A 20,737-nucleotide genomic window follows, 5' to 3' on the forward strand; every position below is an offset into this window, starting at 1 on the left:
GGTAAATTCAATTATTAGGTTATTCATTAATCATTCACGAAATAATAATTCGAATAATAGGGATAGCAATAATACTAATATATTAAGACCTGACACTAATTTTAATTAAGTCATATTTTTTGATTTGCTATTTTAAGTTACGTTCCCAAACTTTGAACTAGCTTAATTTATTTAAATGAACTGTGTATGACTGTTACGTCACACGCTTATGGAGAATCTTTTTGGTACTCACTAAACGATATTTTATTAAGCAACAGCTAATAAAATAATATTTAGGCCCTGAAGGTTTGAAGGAATTCTAGAGATACTAAAGTCTGTTTTACTACATATAATACAAAATGGCCTGCACTTCGATTGATTAGAGGCAAGGCTAGCTCATATTATGACTGGGCTCGTCCGTTATGTATAATCCTATTGTTAAGCTTATTGCTTTACGCTTACTCCTTAGTACCCACCAATCTGGTCCAGGATAACAGATCGATCTATTTCGAAAACGACGTTAAGTATCGAACTTCTATCGATAGCGCTAACTTCTAGTGCATTACGCGGCCGATCTGATAAAATTAACAATCTCATCGCTAGCACAAGTATCGGCAGTGACACGGAAATCTATTTGACTTTTGCGCCGTTCCAGAAAGACTCGTAGCCCATAGGAAAGTACCCCTTACTGCGGAAAAGTAGGAGCTACGCATAAACTCAAAGCAGCAGTAGCAGCAGCAGCAGATTTTGAGGCGAGCCGCAGAAAATTTGTTTGGACATCATTAGAAAGCCTTCACAGATTGTTAGATGGTACATCCCAAACTTCAGCAAATTTGATATCGCGACCATAACCCCGTTACTATTCTCTGTGGCGACCACGAAATTGTCTAGCCAAGCGATCTGAGTCATACTTGAAGCTTACAGGCCTTAAACCGACATTTCATATGCAGACTCCCCGTAGCGATATCGGCTAGCGTTTCAGAGGCTTCGATGCCACGATTTTTGTTGCAATCCCGGTCAGTTTTGACTGTTCTACTCTTGCGATCTGGCTAGAACCAATACAATGAAATGGGATGTGGCTTCACTAAGTTATCGGGGCACAGTTTGAATCACGCGCGTTTACTTTATGCAGTCGAAACACATATAATTAACCGGTAGAGGCAAGTCGCTATCAAACACTTCTGCAGTGCCATTCGAAGGCTCATTGAGGAGACTGTAGAGGAGAGGATGGTTTTCCAAGACATCGTTGGCTTCTACCTGGGTTTTCGCGTTGTCACTTGCTTGTTCTGCGAGCTGTAAAAACAGTCGCCATTCCCAAAATAAGCAATCGCTCAGTGCGACAGCACTCTTTACAAGCCGTTTACTCTATGCTCTAAGTTCATCGGATATTTTATTAGAAGCGAGAGACAGTCATAAGGTCATGTACTCAATTATAGCTTGAAAGCTGAATGGCATTGTCGTGCGTCGATAGATACTTTGATTGAGTCGATGGCATAATCTGTTATCTAGCTAGAATCGTTTCGGAAAACTATGCATACATATATTACCTTGGCATCTAGCCCAACTGGAATTTTCTTGATTCAGTTATTATCTGTGGTACCAGCGAGTCATTTGCGAAGATTTCCTGGCTTTCGCCGATGCGAACAAGCAGACAAGGACGTCATCGGTACACCATCTATATATATAGTGTGTGGGAGAACAAAAGAATAGTGGCAGAAATCTCTTGAAATAGACAGCTGTCAAAACTGAAAAAAAATGAACGAGAAGCAACTATTGTAGGGAAAAATTAAATTTAGATACATCTTTGGCCAGTATGTTCTATTTCAGTCAAATGCTGGATATAATTGTCGAATAATATAGCGGAGGGAAATCACGGAGTTGCATTCTAGAGGACATCTATATTCAGGAAATACAACCAGATGAATGCTTCGGTTTAATTGTTGTTAAACTTTTTTTTTACCACCGAGTGTGCGAGCCGCAGAGGTATCATGAACCAAACGATACTTCGAATCTGTTAGTTCGTAATAGCTGCTGCGATGAGTTTCTTACAATTAGTGTATGCGGCCAGCAGATGAGGCCGTTGAACAAACTGGCGAACTGGGAACCACTCATTTTTCTAACGCCCATATATACCTATTATATTTTCGACTCTGTGTATAGAATGTCTATAGTTTTAACGCAGTAAATGTAAATACTCCATGCTAACACATTTCATCAATGTATGCGTATGTATGTATGTATATAAATTTTACATTGTGTGTGAAAAATAAACTGAGTAAACAATTATAAAACGTTATAATATTGAAGATCAAAATGTGTCGTTAAATGTGAAGTCTCGTGTTTTTAGGTCGGTAAAAGCTGTCTTGAGCTTTGCTATATGGTACATACATCTATAGAAATCTTATATAAAATACAAAAAGTAAAAATTAATTAATTTTTGTTATTGCTAAAAACTAAGAGTGATCATGAACAAGTTTTTCGTTTGCAAAATTTTACCGTAGTTCAATGCTTTAACAGCCTAGCCCAATTCATATATAAAAACTAGGAAATTGTATAACACATATTCATTACCATAGCCTTATATATATATATATATATATACCGTTAAATTCATGGTTCACTTTGACAACAGCGAAATAATCTCCTAAGTGTAGCGTAAGCTACGTCTTACTTTAATCCCATAATTGAAACAAACTTGATTAAAATCCGTTTCGTTTACTACTAACAGCTCAACTATTTGAATTCATTTCTAATGTCCAACATTTCAATGTCAATTTTCACTATTAGCTACTGTTACTTCTAAAATTATTGTCATTATTCTAAATACACTAGCCAAACCCGCTACCTGATTCAAACATTCACCGTCGCGGGGTTAATTTATAGCAGACGACTAGCCAGTTCCTTTATTTCCCCTTCCACAATTTATTTACATTGGGTCATTTCCCAACATCAGCCACCTAGCAATAATTCTGGTGCGAGGGAGCCCGGCGTGCGTCATTCTTGTTGGCTGTGAAGTGTCATATCTGATGTAACTGTGCGTGTTGTCACCGAATTAATTTCTGTCTCGTTCGATTATTCGTGAGTTACTGACCGGCGACGCTTTTGTTGTGTAGTCTATAGAGCCGTCGTAAGCAGGGTAAGTAGTCGGGACAGATGGGTGATGCTGGTTTGAGTTTATAACAGATGTCGTCAAACATGCCCCCATTCTTCAGAGTCTCACTGCGAATGGTAGAACGACAAATTATATGGAACTTTGAGTGTGTTTGTCAGCCGTATCAAATTAAAGGCGTCGGCGTCAGCGATCATGTTTTTGCGAAGGTGCAGAGTTTGGTGAATTGCCATTCGGTGTCATTTCAATAGATAATGAAAATAAAAAGGTATGATTACAATAGGCGGCGTTTGTATGACTGCTGAAAAGCGTGGGTCAGTTTTGATTTATTTACAAAAAAAAACAAGTGGTTTCCGCATTCGTGATTTAGCACTTCGCTAACTAGTTCTATATGGCTGTGCGAGCAGAACTAAGGAGAATTGCAATTAAATCGATAAATAATTAAATATGTATGTACATAAGCCGAGGATCATAATTTGTTAGAAAATTTCTCCTTGGAGTAGGCAGCGCCTCATAATAGCGTTGTTAATTATTTTGAGGATCCAAGCAAAGAGAAAAATCGAGTTAGCCAATCAGCCAAAGTACCCCTGCCTGTCAAATTTAAACGTCAAGATTTACAGGATTACCATAACAGTACATAGATGGGAAACGGTAGAGACAAAATTGAACTTTGTGCCGTTGTGAGTCATTAAGTCCACAGCCCACTGATTGGAGCGGCTGGTCACTATATAAATCAGCATAATTAATAACTAGGAAATATTTCCATGAGTCTATGTGGAAATAAATTCAACTTTGGGTCTATTTCATGCATATACAGAAGGGCCAGGGAATAATCTGGGTCGACCAGTTCCACAGATACGTATATATATCTGTTAGTTATTCCAGCGATGATGAATGATTTCGTGGCTATTTAGGCCATTCCTCTATTAGATGTAGGTTGTGAGCTTGTCTTGATTACGATAGTGTTACGTCGATAACACAATTTCAAGGTTGAGCCGTATAAAGTGCTTAAACCCTCATCAGCTTTTTGAATGTTCTCACTGCGGAGCGAATCGACAAGCCTTATTCGGCGAGGGATAAATGGAATAATATAGTTGTAGATATTAATTTTTGTATTCGTTGTACCAACGAATATATTACAATTAGAGAAAACGTTTCAATTACGTAAACTACGTAAGCGTTTATTTCCTGAATTTACGGGATCATTCTTGATGTATATGCAGCTGTTCTCTCTCCGGCAAAACTAACGAACTGCAATTATAAGTGTATATATGCACGTCTTTATTTAATTAATATCTGAGATCCTTCTCGATACTTAGTAATAATAACAATAACTACTTTGCTATTTTGTTCGATGAGAATTCTTTTCGCCTACTTTGTTGTCAGAGAAATCATTCGTGTTTTTCGAGTAATTCCTTTCCTTCGTCTTTGTTGTGGCAATTATGGCTGAAAACTGACACATTTGGTATTAACTGCAACATTACTTACCTCTTTAAAGAAGATGAATTTAGCCATTTAATAAAAAGGGCTCAATCGGTCAAATAGACTGCATTTCACATTTTCTTCGTTATATCAGTTAATTAGAACTTCAATTGATAAGATCTAACTTCCGTTAAGTATGATCACTATTCTCCTGTGTAACTAAAATATCCTTTCAGTTTCGTTCAGTGTCTTAAGCGCTTGATGTTTAGCTGCCGTTGCTCAGCTGGTTCCTCAGGTCGAAACTGTTATGCGTCTATTCGAACGTATTGGTATCTCGAAATTTTTCAAACGAGGGAAGACTTTACATACTGCTGCATGGTTCGTTATAATTCGCTAGTGTGTTGTATAGGCTATAACTGGCATTCTAGCAGGATTACAACTGAATTACAAAGCGTGAACAACTAAAACGATCAATGTACGTATACAATCTTAGATATTTTCTAATTTAGTATCGCATTAATAGAGGCAAGAGTCCCGAGTGCGATCCAGTGTCTCCACCACAGACGAATTTCAATTAACAGGTTTCCAAGTAATTTTAGAAATTCTAGATCGGTTATAATTGTCAAATTGAATTTCAGATTATATTATAGAAGGGTTTTTTCTTTTCGCGGACATATGTGGATAGGATTAAAACATCTCGAAACAAGTATTACTCAAAGTCAAGCGACTGAATTCCGAAATTCGCCCGACAAAGAACATTTATCTTCAGTCGATCAGAATCAAGACAGTTGACTTGCAGAATCTGTCGTCATATTCTAAATGCGATGAACACATAACCACAATTCTACTTAGTAGCATACTTTCGGATGCTCTGAATGGGCTGCGTTCTAAAATATTCGTAGCGTTCTGCTAGCTAGATACTGATTAGATAAATTTGATAAGAAAGTAAACAGCTTTCGTGCTATAGTGAGGTTGTTATTACACATAAATGGTAATAGTCACAGAATGTTTCGGTAAAACGCTAGCTTGTGATCGCTTCCAGTGATACTAGTAACTTTAAACATGCATTTGACTGAGGCAATTTAGAGGTACTCGTAATGGTCTGTCGAATAACAACCGACTGCTGAAGATATACATTAAAGTGCATTAAAATGAAAAAAATCTCCACTACCAGGTGATGAAGCGTCTAATTAGATGACCTAGAGGAAAAAGGGACACTATCGTAAGGTAAGAGGCGAAACCTCTAAAGGGTATTATAGCTAACGAGCTATTGCTCTCCAAATAGTCAGCTTAGGCATTGTTTCTAAACACGTTCTTCGTACTGCCTATGCTCTGTATGTTAGAATCGGCAAATTATAAACATGTATAAATAAATGGTTGTCGTAGTACCGCGAACAGGCGAGCACAAGTAAAAGCAAACATTCTGAAAGATATTACGGTACATACTGAGCAAGGCTAATAGGACTTAAAGAAATTGCTATTGAATGCACTGTATTCTGATAATAATAGGGATATTTATTGATATTTAATGACAGAACGACATGAAGTCGGAACTACTGCTTGATAAATGTGTTTGCAGAGTCATTCGAGTCTAAGATACAATACGATACTACCTGCTAGCCATTAGTTGCTAATGAAAGTTTGCATTGCAACCGAAAATATGTGAATTATAGGTAAACGAGTTAATAAATTCAGTGGATTTTGGTAAATAAGGAAATTTAATAATTTGATTGTGGCTCATTCTACAGTCATATCTCTCTTTCAGCGTCCGTGTCGTCTACAGGAATGTTAGTAACTTAAATGTGTTAGTAAAGTTTTATGTCCCGTATTTTATTAGTTAAGCACCGTTTCAGAGGTTTGGTGTCCCCCTCCAACACGTTACCACTGTGTCGTCTGACTAAGGCAGTCATGATACTAGTAATAATAATACCAATGTGAAACTTGGAACATTATTTCAATGTAAGCGTGTAAGTACTGGATGAAAGATGATATTATTTTTCTCTCAGAAAATGAGAGAACTGCATGAAATTGTTTCGAACACAGACCTTTTCGATCATAGCCCTTTTTGATTCTTTTTGGCAATTCCAGATGCATAAAGCGGTGGCGAGTGTCCCACGCGAACTTCTCATCGCTGGAGAAGACGATGATTGGGAGACGGATCCCTCGTTCGTCAATGACGTTTCTGAAGAGGAACAGCGATGGGGCAGTCGAACCGTCGAAGGAAGCGGCCGTACAGGCGGTGGAGCCTTCGAGTAAGTAACCGTACTTGACTTAATGATGAATAGCCGCATATAAACAACGTGATGAACTAAATGCATACGTTATTTGGTGAGGCTAAGCAGGCCTTCTCGCTAGATCCTCCTCGTTTAGATAGAACTTCGTTTATTCACATGTAGTTATGTGTCAGTGATACAAAGTTTGAAGCGGCGTCTTCTGGTATCTTTGAATGAGAAGCTTGGCCATGCAAGCCGCAATGTCCATTCGTTGAGATCTATAGATTGCTATAACAATAATAATAATTCCAAAGACCAAATTGGAGTCATTGAGGTATGGGTGATCTACGATGTTTGTACGTCAGTAAAAGTTATTGCAACGAGTAACAACAATTTGCAATATATGAATGTGTAACGCAGCAAACAACAAATAGACAGAGGAAACGGAATAACTCGATGACTGTAAGGTCACGCTTGACACAACAGTTCCAGTTTTTTTGGTGAATCTGTTCTCTTTATTAGCCATTAGCGATAACGTTTGACGGTGTTGATATCATCAACGCACAAGTGACAATTGGGGTCCTGTATCTAACGGGATGAACATCCCCAGCCATAAGGTTTATAAGGCTGGGACTGGCTGCGAACAATAGATTTCCTAAAGAAACAGCGAGTGAGTCAGTTTCCAGGGTGTATTTCAATCTGTAAGCTAACTGTCGCATTTGACCATCATCCAATATAAAAAAATTCAGGATTGTTGAGAAACTCTGTTTCACATAAAAAAAATCTATGCCACGATTGTTAAATGTATGTAGCACATCCATCCACTGATGATGACTGACTATGTTTGTACCAAATTAGTCTTAACTAGAGTCACATATGCGCACCATAAATGAGATATATATATATATATATATATATATATATATATATATATATATATATATATATATAGGCATAGTTATTAGACATGTTAAACGGGTCAATACAATTTGTTTTGTTCTAAATAATTCCTGTATGCGCATATATACTAAAGAGAAGCGAGTCTTTTGGCTTTTTAAGCGTAAGTAGTAGGCAAGTACTGCACTAAAAGGCAAGTCTAAGTATTAATAGGTAGTTTTTTCCCGTAGTGCGATACATCAATGCTGTATGTAGAACAAAGTATTTCACAAGTCTGTTTTTTTTTCTCTCTTGTTTATCGAACACCATCGATTCCATTCTTGTTAAACTCAACACCAACTCATTGCAGTACACCAGCTTTTCCGCCTAATTAATGCAGTGCGAAATCCTTTTTTGAACATCGTATTCATTAGAGAAAGGGTGTTATAAGCCAAAACAACTCGAGTGATCTAATTGGGCTGGGTTACTGAGTCATTTATAACGTTGTGTTAGGGCACGTCAAACTGGAAGGTGACTGTATTACAGCAGTCGCCATTGTGTTCGCTACCTCCGATCCATTGAATAAGATTCAGTCAATTAAAAGGCGCAGCTTTGTATTCAAGTTTTGAGCATTCCATCAATGAGTCCTTCATGGTCGTTAACGATCGCATAGTAACACAAATTTCAAATCTTCATACATTTCTATGTGGTACTCTCGCACGTACGATTTTTGTCGAAAGTCACGCTTATTGTTACTTATTATACTGTTGCACTGAAAGGGCGCGAACGATTGTTGAAAGTCTTATCGTTATATTGTTCTACTGCCACACTAATTGTTGACAAAAGAAAGTTAAGACCTAAGTCAGTAACTAGTAAATGGTGCTTGAGAATATGTACAATTTGTTTTTTGTTGTTTAAGATAGTAAGCCCAATTTGAAGTTTATAAATTAACGATCACATTTTATAAATCAATAACATATGCACTATGACCAAAAGCAGCTTGCTGTTTATAAAATAGGTAGTTCATTAAATTTTCGCTCTGTTCCGTATATCTTGCCAGAAGTTCATTATTTATTGAAAATAAATGGGTTTTTTCGTCCGGTGTTTACGCCGTTAGACATTACTTTGAACGGCTGGTTTTCAGCACGGAACAAATGGTCCGCGAAAATAAATCTATGGTTTCCGACCTTGTCGGCATAGAGGATTGTTTATAAAAATGTGTACATCGATATCCCCCGGCGCCATACCATATGTATCTGAGTTCTATTGGGATATTACTTTTCCAACTAATTTTTTTACCCGCGGCAATATCTTTTACAAGTATTCCCTAAGACGGGACGTTATTTTTTTACGAAAATCGCAAAACCGCCCGCTCTACATTTTGAATTAAAGGTAAGTTGGAATTATATCTGACTTTAATATAGAATAAACCTTTTTATTATTCCGAACCTCACATATGGATTAACACCATTGCATTAATCGTTTAATTATCAATTAATTTGACTACTAATTCAAGTGAGGAGAAAATAATTCTTTATAAACACTTTTTATCTTCTGTTTATTTTTATTTTATTTATTTAGTAAAGATCGTACCGCCCCCATCAACTTCTTTCGTGTTGCAGCCATCAAACGATATTAAAAGTATCTATGAGATTATAATGTTCGACTGTACATTTTTCAGGGAACGAAAAATTCTGTGAAATGTTTACATATAAATGCTTCCGATTTGTAAGTCGTTCGGTGCTATTGTCTTAGCTAACCATTTTTGCTTCGAGCGATTGGCTTCGTTTAGCAGACAACAAAGTGTGCCCATGCCTGGTGTCGAATCCAGACGACCTCACACTTGTCTCTAAGTTTAAGAGGCAAACACGTAACTGCACAAGCACACGAAGACGCGATCAAATGCCCAATGAAATTATACATTCCTATCACAACGTTTTTTAACAGTTGTATAGGCTGTACAAGTGGGAAAATTTGTAGGTTTAATACGGTCTTTATGTACTTTCACTTGTTGTATACGTTCAATAATATACGTTGTCGGATCAAGTGTTTTAACTTCAGATTTCAGTGTTTGAACTTCCAGCGCCATTTGTGTACTTTACTTTGTGTGATTATTATTCCTTTCGAAGCAAAACATAATTCCAGTATTTTTTAGCAGATTACGATCAGATTGAAATTGGTCTATGCATCATAAGCTTGCCTGTTTTGCTAATGGAAACTTTTATTTTTTTTCCGTACTTCTTTCTACTAAAGGCCATCTTAGTCGTTGCTCAGATAATTTACCTAAGCGCCGAGAGTTTTGTGTTGGTAAGCTGAGCGCAGAAAGCGGCCTCTTGTTGCTCAGTGACTTCTCCACAGCGTTAAGAAAATGCCATAATGTTCAGTGTTGTGGTTTTTTGTCTGCTGCTTCTTTTTTCTTTGTTCCCTTTGCGATAAACAGCAAGTATGTTTCAGACCGAATCTATAATTGATATCGTCACACCAGAATGTTACAATTAGTTCTACATAATTCCGCTAGCCTGCTTCAATTGAGCTTAACTTAATTTGTTCACCTGTTCATTGTTGTTAGGTGTGGCTTCCATTCAACAGGTAAATGCATTTATTGCTGACAAGTTTTAAGTAAGTCCCCATAATGGTACAGTGGTCCGCATGACGTGTATGCCTACCGAGCTTACGAACACGTGGTAGTGTGGATTCAAATCACCATGTAGACGCATATCGCATTATTAGGTACTAAGCTAGTGGAACCGAACGTAAAATCCGAAACATTAGATGTCATATGTGGTTCCAGGTAGCGCATCCACTTATGGAAGCAGCGCAGAAGCCTCACAATACCAAGCAATGCTTTGCATATGAGGCTTGATCTGTGATTAGGCGTTTAGTGTTTAACTTCTTATAACAGATGCTATCGTCATAAGAGGAAATCACTACCGTAATAGCTTTTATTGCAGTTTTCAAGACCTTCGTCGCCAGGTGACTCACGGAGATGCTGAATTGAAAAAAACCCTCATGGGAGAAGTCGTTGATTCCTCACACTACGGTTACGGAGGTATATTTAATTAGTTTTGTTGATACTAAACAAAACAGTTGTACAATAAGTGCAGAATTGTAGACTTTATACATATCCAACTTGATTTTATTCAGGACTGTAAAAAACGGCCAGAAAGGTACATTTGCTTACACTCGTTTCAGCAGCGCGATACTTCTTGTTCGTGGCTGAGGGAATGAATGTCAAAAAATTCCACAGTAAGAAGAAAACTTAGTTAAATTAACAGATCTGATGTCTCGTTGTAGGCAAGTTTGGCGTACAGAAAGATCGTCAGGACCGAAGCGCAGTCGGCCATGAATATGTAGGCAAAACCGAAAAACATTCATCGCAAAAGGACTATGCGACCGGATTTGGGGGAAAATTTGGCGTCCAGAAGGATCGTCAAGATCAGGTTCGTCTTTGGACTTATCTAACAAAAACTGACCTGAAACATGCGATTCATCGAATGTGTATAGACCGTCTTTCTTCAAATGGCATAAGTGCATATGTAATACTTCGGATAGTAGTTCAACCAGTAAAAGATCATTTAATCATCAAATGATACGTACAAAAAACAAAAGTGTTTGTATATCTATAATATATCTATATAAACTATATATATAAGCGTCCGCTTGATGTATTACTAATTAGCAGTAAATATCGAAATATTTAATGTAAGTAAAGGAACTTTCGCTTAAAGCAAAACACAAGGTTTAAAAAAATGCAACGTTCAAGAGTTTGAGTTAACAGCACGCACACGTTTCGACAGAGTGCCGTCGGCTGGGATCACAAAGAACAAATTGAAAAGCACGAGTCACAAAAGGATTACGCTAAAGGTTTGTAACCTTGATGCATATCTGAATATAGAGCTGAAATTCCGAACACATTTCTATGTTTAATTCGCTACCGTAGGTTCCAATGAGTTTACTCATATATTGTTAATTCAATGGGCTGGTCATTTTTTTACAATTTTAAACTTATTTTGAGTGATTTTTGTGAAGTTGTGTTTTGTCTTAGCTACACAATTGAGATACTAATATTTATAATATAATAATATAAATCAAACACTAATAATTTCTCTAAAAGATTACATCTAAAATGTTTCCCTCATTGATGCATTTTCGGTAGGTTTCGGAGGCAAGTATGGAATTCAACAGGATCGTCAAGATAAATGTGCTGTTGGATGGAATCATAAGGAACAAGTTGAAAAACACGAGTCACAAAAGGACTACGCCAAAGGTTCGTACCGGTGAGAACAAAAAAGATGACTGTCAGGCTGAAGATCAGTTACAATCACTAACATTGTCTTTTGCTTTTTTTTTTTTTGTTAGTAGAAGGCATTTGATGATTTATATTTTTAATCAGCCAATATACATCCACTGTCTACAGTAAAGATATTATATTACGTTGTGCTGATGACTGAGGATCTAACAATTTTTTTGGATCCATTGTTTGCCAATAAATAGGATTTGGTGGCAAATTCGGTGTACAGGAAGATCGTCAAGACAAGTGTGCGGTCGGCTGGAACCACAAGGAGCAGGTTGAAAAACACGAATCACAGAAGGATTACACCAAAGGCTTTGGGGGCAGATTTGGTCTACAAGAAGATCGAAAGGATAAGGTGCAGCCAGCGATTAAGTGCGAAAAGGCTTCTTTTAGGTTTTCGAGTTTAGAATATTTAGACCTGTATTATCAATCCAAAAGGCGTTCTAGATAGGGAATTACTGACCGTATGTGCATGCAGATAGCACAAGTTTTCCATCCCTTTTATACTATTTCTGTAACACAGAGTGTACAAATTGTTGACACTACATGATTTTGTATTATTGCTATTTTACTTTTTTTTTTAGCTATATTCCATTACTCCTAAAATTTTATATATATACCCAAAATGAGACCAGCACAGTTTCGTATGTTTTCGATTAATCTGATTCATAATTGTTTCATCATATTTTATTGATAACGATGCTTGTTTTATTTTCTAATAAAGAAGTAAGTGCACCCAGGTTAATTAAGATTTACCTTATATCTTTAACACCCAAAAAGCAGCAAAGATATTCAAAATAAGCCTGTATTTTTGTTTATATTTTCTTTTTTTAGAGCGCTGTTGGCTGGGAACATCATGAGAAGACTGAGAAGCATTCGTCGCAGACTGACCACTCAAAAGGGTTCGGAGGAAAGTTTGGCGTGGAACAGGATCGAAAAGATCGCTGCGCAGTAGGCTGGGAACACAAGGAGCACGTAAGTTTAACCAAGCTACGAGCAGTTATGAGCACTTAATAAATTATATTCACATTTTATTCTCGTTCAAGTCGTTTCGTATAATAATAAGGTGGTTACCTAGAATTTGGCAGTGCTAATCTCCAGAAGGTCATATCAACGTTAGTTACTGCCTAGTTCATCTGTTTCCATTAAGCACCTACATATAATCTCCTGCCAATAGTGTTATTTCACCCCATAAAATAGGCATCCGCAGTACACATACATTTAAATAGAGAGATTCGGCCAATTTGTGCTTTACGTCCCCCATTGGCAATATCGGCGTAGATCCGCGACACCGTAGGGTTCGGTTTACAACTCAAGGTGTATTTGTGCTGCGCTTATTATTTCAGGTCAAGGCCCATTCATCTCAGACTGACGGCAAGAAAGGATTCGGCGGTGCGTTTGGTGTGGAAAAAGGGAAGCAGGATAAAGCCGCGCACGGATTTAGCGAGGCGAGTGACCGTCATGCCCTTGACTTTCCCTAATCGATTGTTATTAGACAAGCTAAAAAGAATGTTACCTATTTAATAGAAATGTATTAGGACTTAGCTACGCGTTTTCAGATGGTATCCTTTGGTAGATTATAAGAATAGCGAGACATTCAGTTTAAAAATCATAAGTAAAAAAATCCATAGCTTTTCAGAACACGGTGAAGGTCTACTGCAAGCATTGTACTTTTCCTCTGTGTTATCCGAAATTTCGTTTCACTATATATTTGCTGCTTTAGCTGAATATACTGAAATCAAAGCTTTCTCAGTAGGCCTCCATACAAATTATTACGTTCATACATCACATGTAGATTCGACTTCTACTCGTGAGACTACCACTTGCGCCGTTTGTAACCCCTAATTTCCGACTTGGTTGACTTGGAATTTATTCAGATGGCGAAAACTGGAACGGCGTATACAAAGGAGAGGCCGGAGATTACCGTGAAGGCGAGGTCACTGAAGGAGCGCTTTGAAAAGATGTCCCAGGATGGTGAAGCAGAACGCCGAAAGGCTGCCGAACTCGAGCGCACAAAGCGAAAAGCTAGAGAAGAAAAGGAACGGGAAGAAGCTCTTAAAGCTGAGAAAGAACGCATGAAAAAAATTGAGGAGGAACACAAAAGGTAAAATTAATAATCACTGAGCAGATCGGTCACGTCTGAACCCGTAAGAAGGTTAGATTACTTAATACCATTAAACTAGTACAGTCAGTTCTTCATCTTTTCACACGCCGGAAACCGTCACACACTCCGCTTCGCCCAGTTGCATCTAGTTGTATATTTCTCGGACGTATCCCATTGTACAAATGTACTGGTATAGTGAGTAAGGAAAACTATAAACGGAACCTCAGGGAACGGAACGGAAAACTTCACTACCATATGCTAAAGGCACCTAACAAAGCAACTATGTCAATTCAAAGAAACAAGTAAAACCTTCCTTGGAGAATATGGCCAGATTTTGAAAGTTACTTTCTAACTGTACAACATACTACATGGAAAAAAATTACAATATAATCATATATCTGTTATATTGGTACTGTATCAAATGTGTTTAATTGAATTCATTTACGTATTTAAATAACTTCAGAAACCTTCTGGGTTTCAGACTCGAGGAAATTGAGAAACAAGAGGCCGCTAAGAGGGAAGTGGTAGAAGCCAAATCTACTGCAGCGTCTGTTCCCAGCCCACAAAAAAGGGAGAGTCGCGGGGAAAAGGTTAGCCATATAATCTAGCCATGTCCGCATCAAATTAGCTAATACTACACGACTAGGTGGCGCATATAAAGATAAGCTGCATCTTATACGACTTGTTTGGCTTGTTTTTTTTTCAAAACACATATAGTTTGTTTATGTATGTTTGTGGTTTGCAAAAAATGAACAAATTTTTGAACAGAGCGGGGAAGGGGGTAAGCTGTGACTATCATAGTGCATGATGGGCTGTGGCCGATTATTATGCTATGCGACTATGCAATCTCTTTTGGTGATAGTGTATTGTTGGATGATTAACAACTAAATTTACAAGTATGTAAGAGAGGTTAATTTTAACACAAGACGTAGATAGACGCTCTTTTTTGCTGGGAGAAGCCAGCGATCCAAATAAATATCTAGGGGTAGTATTGGAGGTAGAACTCGAAGAAAGATATAGTTCGGCCTACTGAACTGTTACTCCTTGCATGGATGCTATTTCGTAATTATAACACGTCCGATTTCTAATGTCCAGCTATGTAGCTCTCATGGTAATATGCTTCTATTTATATTGTTGTTCGGTAGATGCCCGTATTGCCACTAGTCTCTGAGCCGCCCCCTTCAGTTGTCGCAAGTACGCCTGTGCCCGCCCCTGTAGCTTCGCCTCGAGGCGCTTCATCAGCTGTCAACAGCCAGGTTGTAAGTGCTGTGGCCGTCGACGATGAGGAGCTTTACCAGGAAGCAATCGGTGTTTCTCTTAGCACAAAGGCAACAAACGTGAATAACAATAATAACAATAACAATGGCGACGGCTTGACAGCGATGTACACAGCGATCTATGACCCATTGTTGAGGCCGAACGAGACTGAACACGAAACTCGGAAGTCACTGGAGAATGAGGAAGAAGCGATTTACGATGAGGTGGCTGCAAAACCCGAGCCATCGCAACACGTTTCTAAGAACAAGTGTGCAGTGGCCCTCTACGATTATCAAGCAGGTAAGATCTGTAGTGGCAAAATCGAGTGAAGATTTCAAGTCATTAAATCACGGATGAGATTCTATCTGAGGGGGATGTGTCAGCATATTAAATTCAAACCAGCGGTATCTCTTTTTGACAGTGAAGAGGTAATAGAAATGTCCTTCTTGATATTGGGTTTGGCACCCAAGTCAAAGTAGTACCGATCTAGAACTAAAGGCAAAGGAGCCTGTACATTTAGTGCATAAAACATTAGTTAAAATCCGACTTTACCGTAGCAAATATTTAGGTCTTGGACTAAGTGTCGATTAACGAGATTCACACATCACAAAAACCGTGAGCACTTTTTAACGCTTTATTTAACACTTCCAGGTATTATCCTATATATCCCTATCCTATAATAAGAATACCTCATTTTCAGGAATATTTGCCTCTGGTGATAATTTTTGCAATCATTGAGATGTGAACCAGTGTGGTACCATGCTTATTAGTTATGACCAGGGCAATGCACTTAATGAGATGCGCATTAGCCATTCTGACCACGTTGCCCTCATAACTGTGATCATTTCTGGAGACAGAGAGTGAATGATATTATATTACAAGGTTGGGCGCATACTGATTTGCAGGAGTTCATTAGATGGATACAAAGGTAGTAGACATATCTAACAATTAAAATTTGGCAATGAATATATACACTACTGCCATCATAATAAACGTTTTGCCTTTTCCTCCGTTTTTGCTCTTCCTGTTCTCGTTTTGTCTTCACCTCCTTATAGCCGAGACCGATGAGATTTCGTTTGACCCGAACGACGTCATCATCGATGTTGAGGAAATCGACGAGGGCTGGTGGCGAGGCCGATGCCCAAAAACGAATCGTATTGGCCTCTTCCCAGCCAACTACGTACAGCTGATTTAGACATTGAAGATCACAAATGAAGAACACATCGATATATTTATATACTCATAGTCTTCGGCAACAAGTTTCTGAAAAGGTGTGCCATTGTAAACGAGTGTTAAAAGAAAATGTCGATTTGTACAATACTCTCCGGGGAAGATGCAACTGACAAAACAATTAAAATATGATTAGTGGACCTTCGAACCCCGTCAAAGCCCCAGACTTCGAGTCATCTTTTTTCTGGCGTTATGCACAGTAAACACGCCGAGAAAATCTGCCGAGGCTATGATGTTAGTATTGCGATGTTAGTGCCGAAGTTCAGCAAAACTGGTGTCCTGTGAAATTCCCGGTAATTTTCGTGTGGCATATCTGTGGGTATTGGGACAGATATCCCATACGGAGCAGCAACGCGGAAAATATCGTAAGGGTCGAAAAAATCAGAATAATTATTACCAGCTGATTTCAGTGTAGCAAAAGTTCAGAAAAAGACGTCAGCTAAAAATTGCCTTAAGCAAATTATGGTCGTGTTCTTATTAGCCACTGCCCTTAACCTGAAAAAAGGCCTATTATGTTTATGCGTTTCAAATAAGCCACTATATTGTTGTTCAAAATAGCAGCAAAAGACGAACGATTCTTACTGCTCAGCAAATAATTTTAGCCATTTCTATAAGCACATCTATGTATACGTAGCAATAACATTGTGATGAACGGAACAATATCATTTTATTTCTTTTCTCAATATATATATATATATATATATATATATATATATATATAGTTTAGAAAAGAGGTAACACATTTAACAGCAACCCACTTACTAATCTAAGAAGATCAAGTTTTGTCATGAAGATCAAAATACTATATAAACCTAATTAACAATTATACTATGATATGACAACAGCTACTAGGAGATGTGCAATGAACCAACCGTGTTTCGGTACATCCTGACCACTAACCCGAAACCGGGTCAAGTGCCTCATGTTGTCGTGATTATTATTATACACCGTTGGTACAAATTCTGTTCTATACGAGTCATTAGCAGTGTAGAAAGGATAGTGCAGTGAAAGATAGAAATTAATTCTACACTCAACTTATGTATAATATAACCCAATTGAACCGAGTCCTCTTCATTGATAGTCAAGGGTTATATTGCTGTTAGCGTTCGTCACCTCAGCTCCGTTATGAACGTGTTTCCCCCATTATTATTATATATATATATAACTTCAATATCTCCGTGTAAATATATACATATATATCGAGACACACAACAATGGCGAACATTTTGTTGCATGCTGGCTATTCGGTTAAACCATAAGAACGAGGACAGTAGCTCAAATCTGCTGACCGATTTCACTACTAAATAATTCTATGATAATGATTAGGTACGGAGGAAATAATGAAAAACAGAGTAAGATTGTAGCCCTGTACTGATTTCTATACCTCTAATAAACATGCATGTCAAAAAAAAGTACCAATTTGACGTATTCCCTTGAACAGGAGGCACTAAATTGGCTGTGGCTGTTCTCCGCTGTACAGATCACAAGAGTGGGCTTACTATGAACGAATCGCTTATTCACGCGTTTCGCGTGTAAGGCGTTTACTGAAAATCGCCGATTTTATTGATGTATGTTCAGTCACATTTATAATGCAGATATCTACACCTCTTACCTTGAATATCAAGCCTATTATTATTAAATAACTTGAACTCACCGATGTAATTCATTGAAAATTAGCGATCGTATTGTCAAGAAATGTGCCCTTAAATTACTATATTGTAGCACTAACTTCAGATTAGCGCGATTGTTTTGCTACCATATCCATATTAATTGTTTCACAGTGTCTCTCCATCTTGAGCTTTCCCGAAGCGCTTTGCCATGCTATGCTGATGGTAATATTATACGTCACTGTAGTTCGTTGAAATCAACGTTGCGTCGTGAGTGAGCTCCTATCACTCTTCTCATAGCGGTTATAGTTGTTGCTATGATTTCATATTCGAAATGTGATTAAAATAATAAAAACGATGATGATGAAAACAAAGTAAACTTAAAATAATAAATCATTTTATAGTAAAACACAAATACAGACCCTTTGTTCTTTTCTACTAACTATCAGTATTTGTAACAGTGTTAAAAATCTCTGGAGAACTTGTGCATTATAGATACAGTCATCGGACCCAAGATTAATATGTTATCTGAGAACGTATTATCATAAAGTTTAGTGTAAGGGTATAAGAATTGTCCCGCATGGCTCTAGCATTCATAGATCCTCATTCATAGAAGAAGCAACCTGACAGTTTAATGTAAAGAAAAGCCTAAATTGAATCTATTCGACCGATAGAAATGTAAGATATGCATCGTATTTAAGAGCGATGATTGCACAACAAACTGGAAAAGATACGCCAAGGCTAAAAAATTTTTTCATCTTAAATAAACCAACTACGGCTTTATACACATGAGGACACGTATGATAAGTAATATTTGTAAAGAATTATTAAAAATAGCATTTAACAAACGAATAAACTTTTGAGAAAACTAAAATTGCAACCGCAAGGTTGCAAAATTAGCCTCAAGAGCTAAAAATATTCAACCCTTAACGAGGTTCAAATCTGCGATTTTCTATTTGCGAGACCAATGCTCTGGTACCTGATAACAAAGTCTGTTTGTTGCAGTAGCTAATTAACCCTTTCAATAATACAAAAGTACATCGTCTGTCAAGTCACTGTTTTTTCCCATAGGACTACTGTTTAAGAGTCTAGACGGAAAGAAAAAAATCCTTGCGTTTTATTCATAGTTGTACAACAGTCCGTCATTGGCCGCTATTGCAGCTCTTCGTTTTTGCAAATAAGATGATTTGGTGGGAGTTTTTGGACAAATATAACAACGTTTTGAAAATGGTTGGATAATTTTGGTAAAGTTTGTTTTTGCTTGTTTCTTGACATTTGGCCAAGCTCAATGTAATTCGATGCACATTCAAGAGCCAGTAACAATCTGGCAATTAAAGTTGGGTGCACATTTCTTTGCTACTAACTTACACATCTGTTCATACATTTCCAAAACCTCTCAGCTCCGATGCCGTTACTAAATTCATTACCCTGTGAAGTTATGTTGTTCCGATATAAGAGATTAAACCTGAACTCTTTGTCAGAGACCAACGCAACCGACGTGAATCTAGGTCTGTGTTCTTGTTCTCGAAATCATATACTTCTGCACACGCGGCTGCCACTGGCTTCTATCTCATACTTTGTCGGTATGATGAACCGGTACCCGTGACAACATAATGGTATATTTTTGTTTACTAAAGAGAGATGTGATGGTCAAGATGCAAAACCAGGCGTAGACACACTTCATTTCATGCTAGGAGGCGTTAACCGCGTGAAATAGCTCTTAATGCCCTTAATAGACACAACATTCAAAGCATGTTTTAGAAAAACTGTCTTCAAGTTTGCCATCGAAGCAGAAGGGCTGGGCTGAGCATGTGTTGAGCTCAGAAGAAAACTCCCGCATTTAGACTGAACGGGCCAATTGAACGATGTAACTGTAAATATATATTTTTTTCGTTTAAGATCTGTATCTAATTAAAGGGATCTAACATTAGAAACAATATTCAAGGGAACCACATAATGTATATTTGAGGATATTACGCATGTTGATTTTTTTCATACTTCGACCAGATTTTCGCTTCATGGAGTCGCAGGATCTATCGTCCATAGCATCTGAAATCCGTTAGCTTCGACCCCGTGACACATAAGCGTTACCACAACCTTTCACGACGTCTCATTCAGGTAGACGAGTCTAAAAAACTATGCTTGCCAAGATATTAATGTTCAAAGTGGGATAGACTGAAGAGTGGGGGATTTCTTGTATCGACCTTACTCGAACCTTATTGATACCTATTCAATATGTCAATGTATGATCACCTAAAAAAGGAGTTTCTGTTTAAACTCCTGATCCCAATCGTTCACATGTGGATTACGCCTATAGCTGAAGAGTTTGTTTTCGGCCGCCGTTACAGATGACATCACATATATGCCAATAAGATTCGTTCTCTATTTATTTCACTCTAATTTGGATTGCTCTAACTGCACACGTGAATTATATTTAGTTCGTGAAACCAGATGAAACAAATCCATTACGTCATAGAATATCACTTGTCGCCATGCTATTTTGAAGACATCTACTGTCGAAGTATTAGCAAAGAATGTTTCTACACACAGATGTATTCTGTTAAACAGACCGGCTTTTAATAGTAATTGTGAATAATGTAAATATTTAATATTGTTATAGTACTGTAAACAGCAGATACTACGAAA

General features: G+C 37.7%; 1 protein-coding gene across 7 annotated transcripts; it reads left to right on the forward strand.

Annotated features, from left to right (window-relative positions):
* The first annotated feature begins 2,938 nt into the window (after positions 1-2,938).
* On the forward strand, positions 2,939-17,899 carry Cortactin (cortactin). 7 transcript variants are annotated; one of them, XM_086987003.1, is made up of 14 exons: positions 2,939-3,115; positions 5,685-5,737; positions 6,599-6,762; positions 10,539-10,648; positions 10,894-11,039; positions 11,397-11,463; positions 11,756-11,866; positions 12,094-12,248; positions 12,728-12,868; positions 13,240-13,341; positions 13,771-13,997; positions 14,479-14,587; positions 15,143-15,554; positions 16,310-17,899. In XM_086987003.1, exons 3-14 carry the CDS (start codon positions 6,599-6,601, stop codon positions 16,447-16,449), a joined length of 1,884 nt encoding a protein of 627 aa, XP_086843129.1. In that variant the 5' UTR covers positions 2,939-3,115; positions 5,685-5,737; the 3' UTR covers positions 16,450-17,899. The 7 variants fall into 7 exon arrangements, with proteins under 7 accessions (XP_086843129.1, XP_086843128.1, XP_086843131.1 ...); XM_086987002.1 differs by lacking the exon at positions 5,685-5,737; XM_086987005.1 differs by lacking the exon at positions 5,685-5,737 and having other exon boundaries at positions 3,037-3,057.
* The last annotated feature ends 2,838 nt before the right edge of the window (positions 17,900-20,737 follow it).

The sequence above is a fragment of the Varroa destructor genome, unplaced genomic scaffold (assembly GCF_002443255.2).
Source record: "Varroa destructor unplaced genomic scaffold, Vdes_3.0 BEIS01000004.1, whole genome shotgun sequence".
Classification (NCBI taxonomy): domain Eukaryota; kingdom Metazoa; phylum Arthropoda; class Arachnida; order Mesostigmata; family Varroidae; genus Varroa; species Varroa destructor.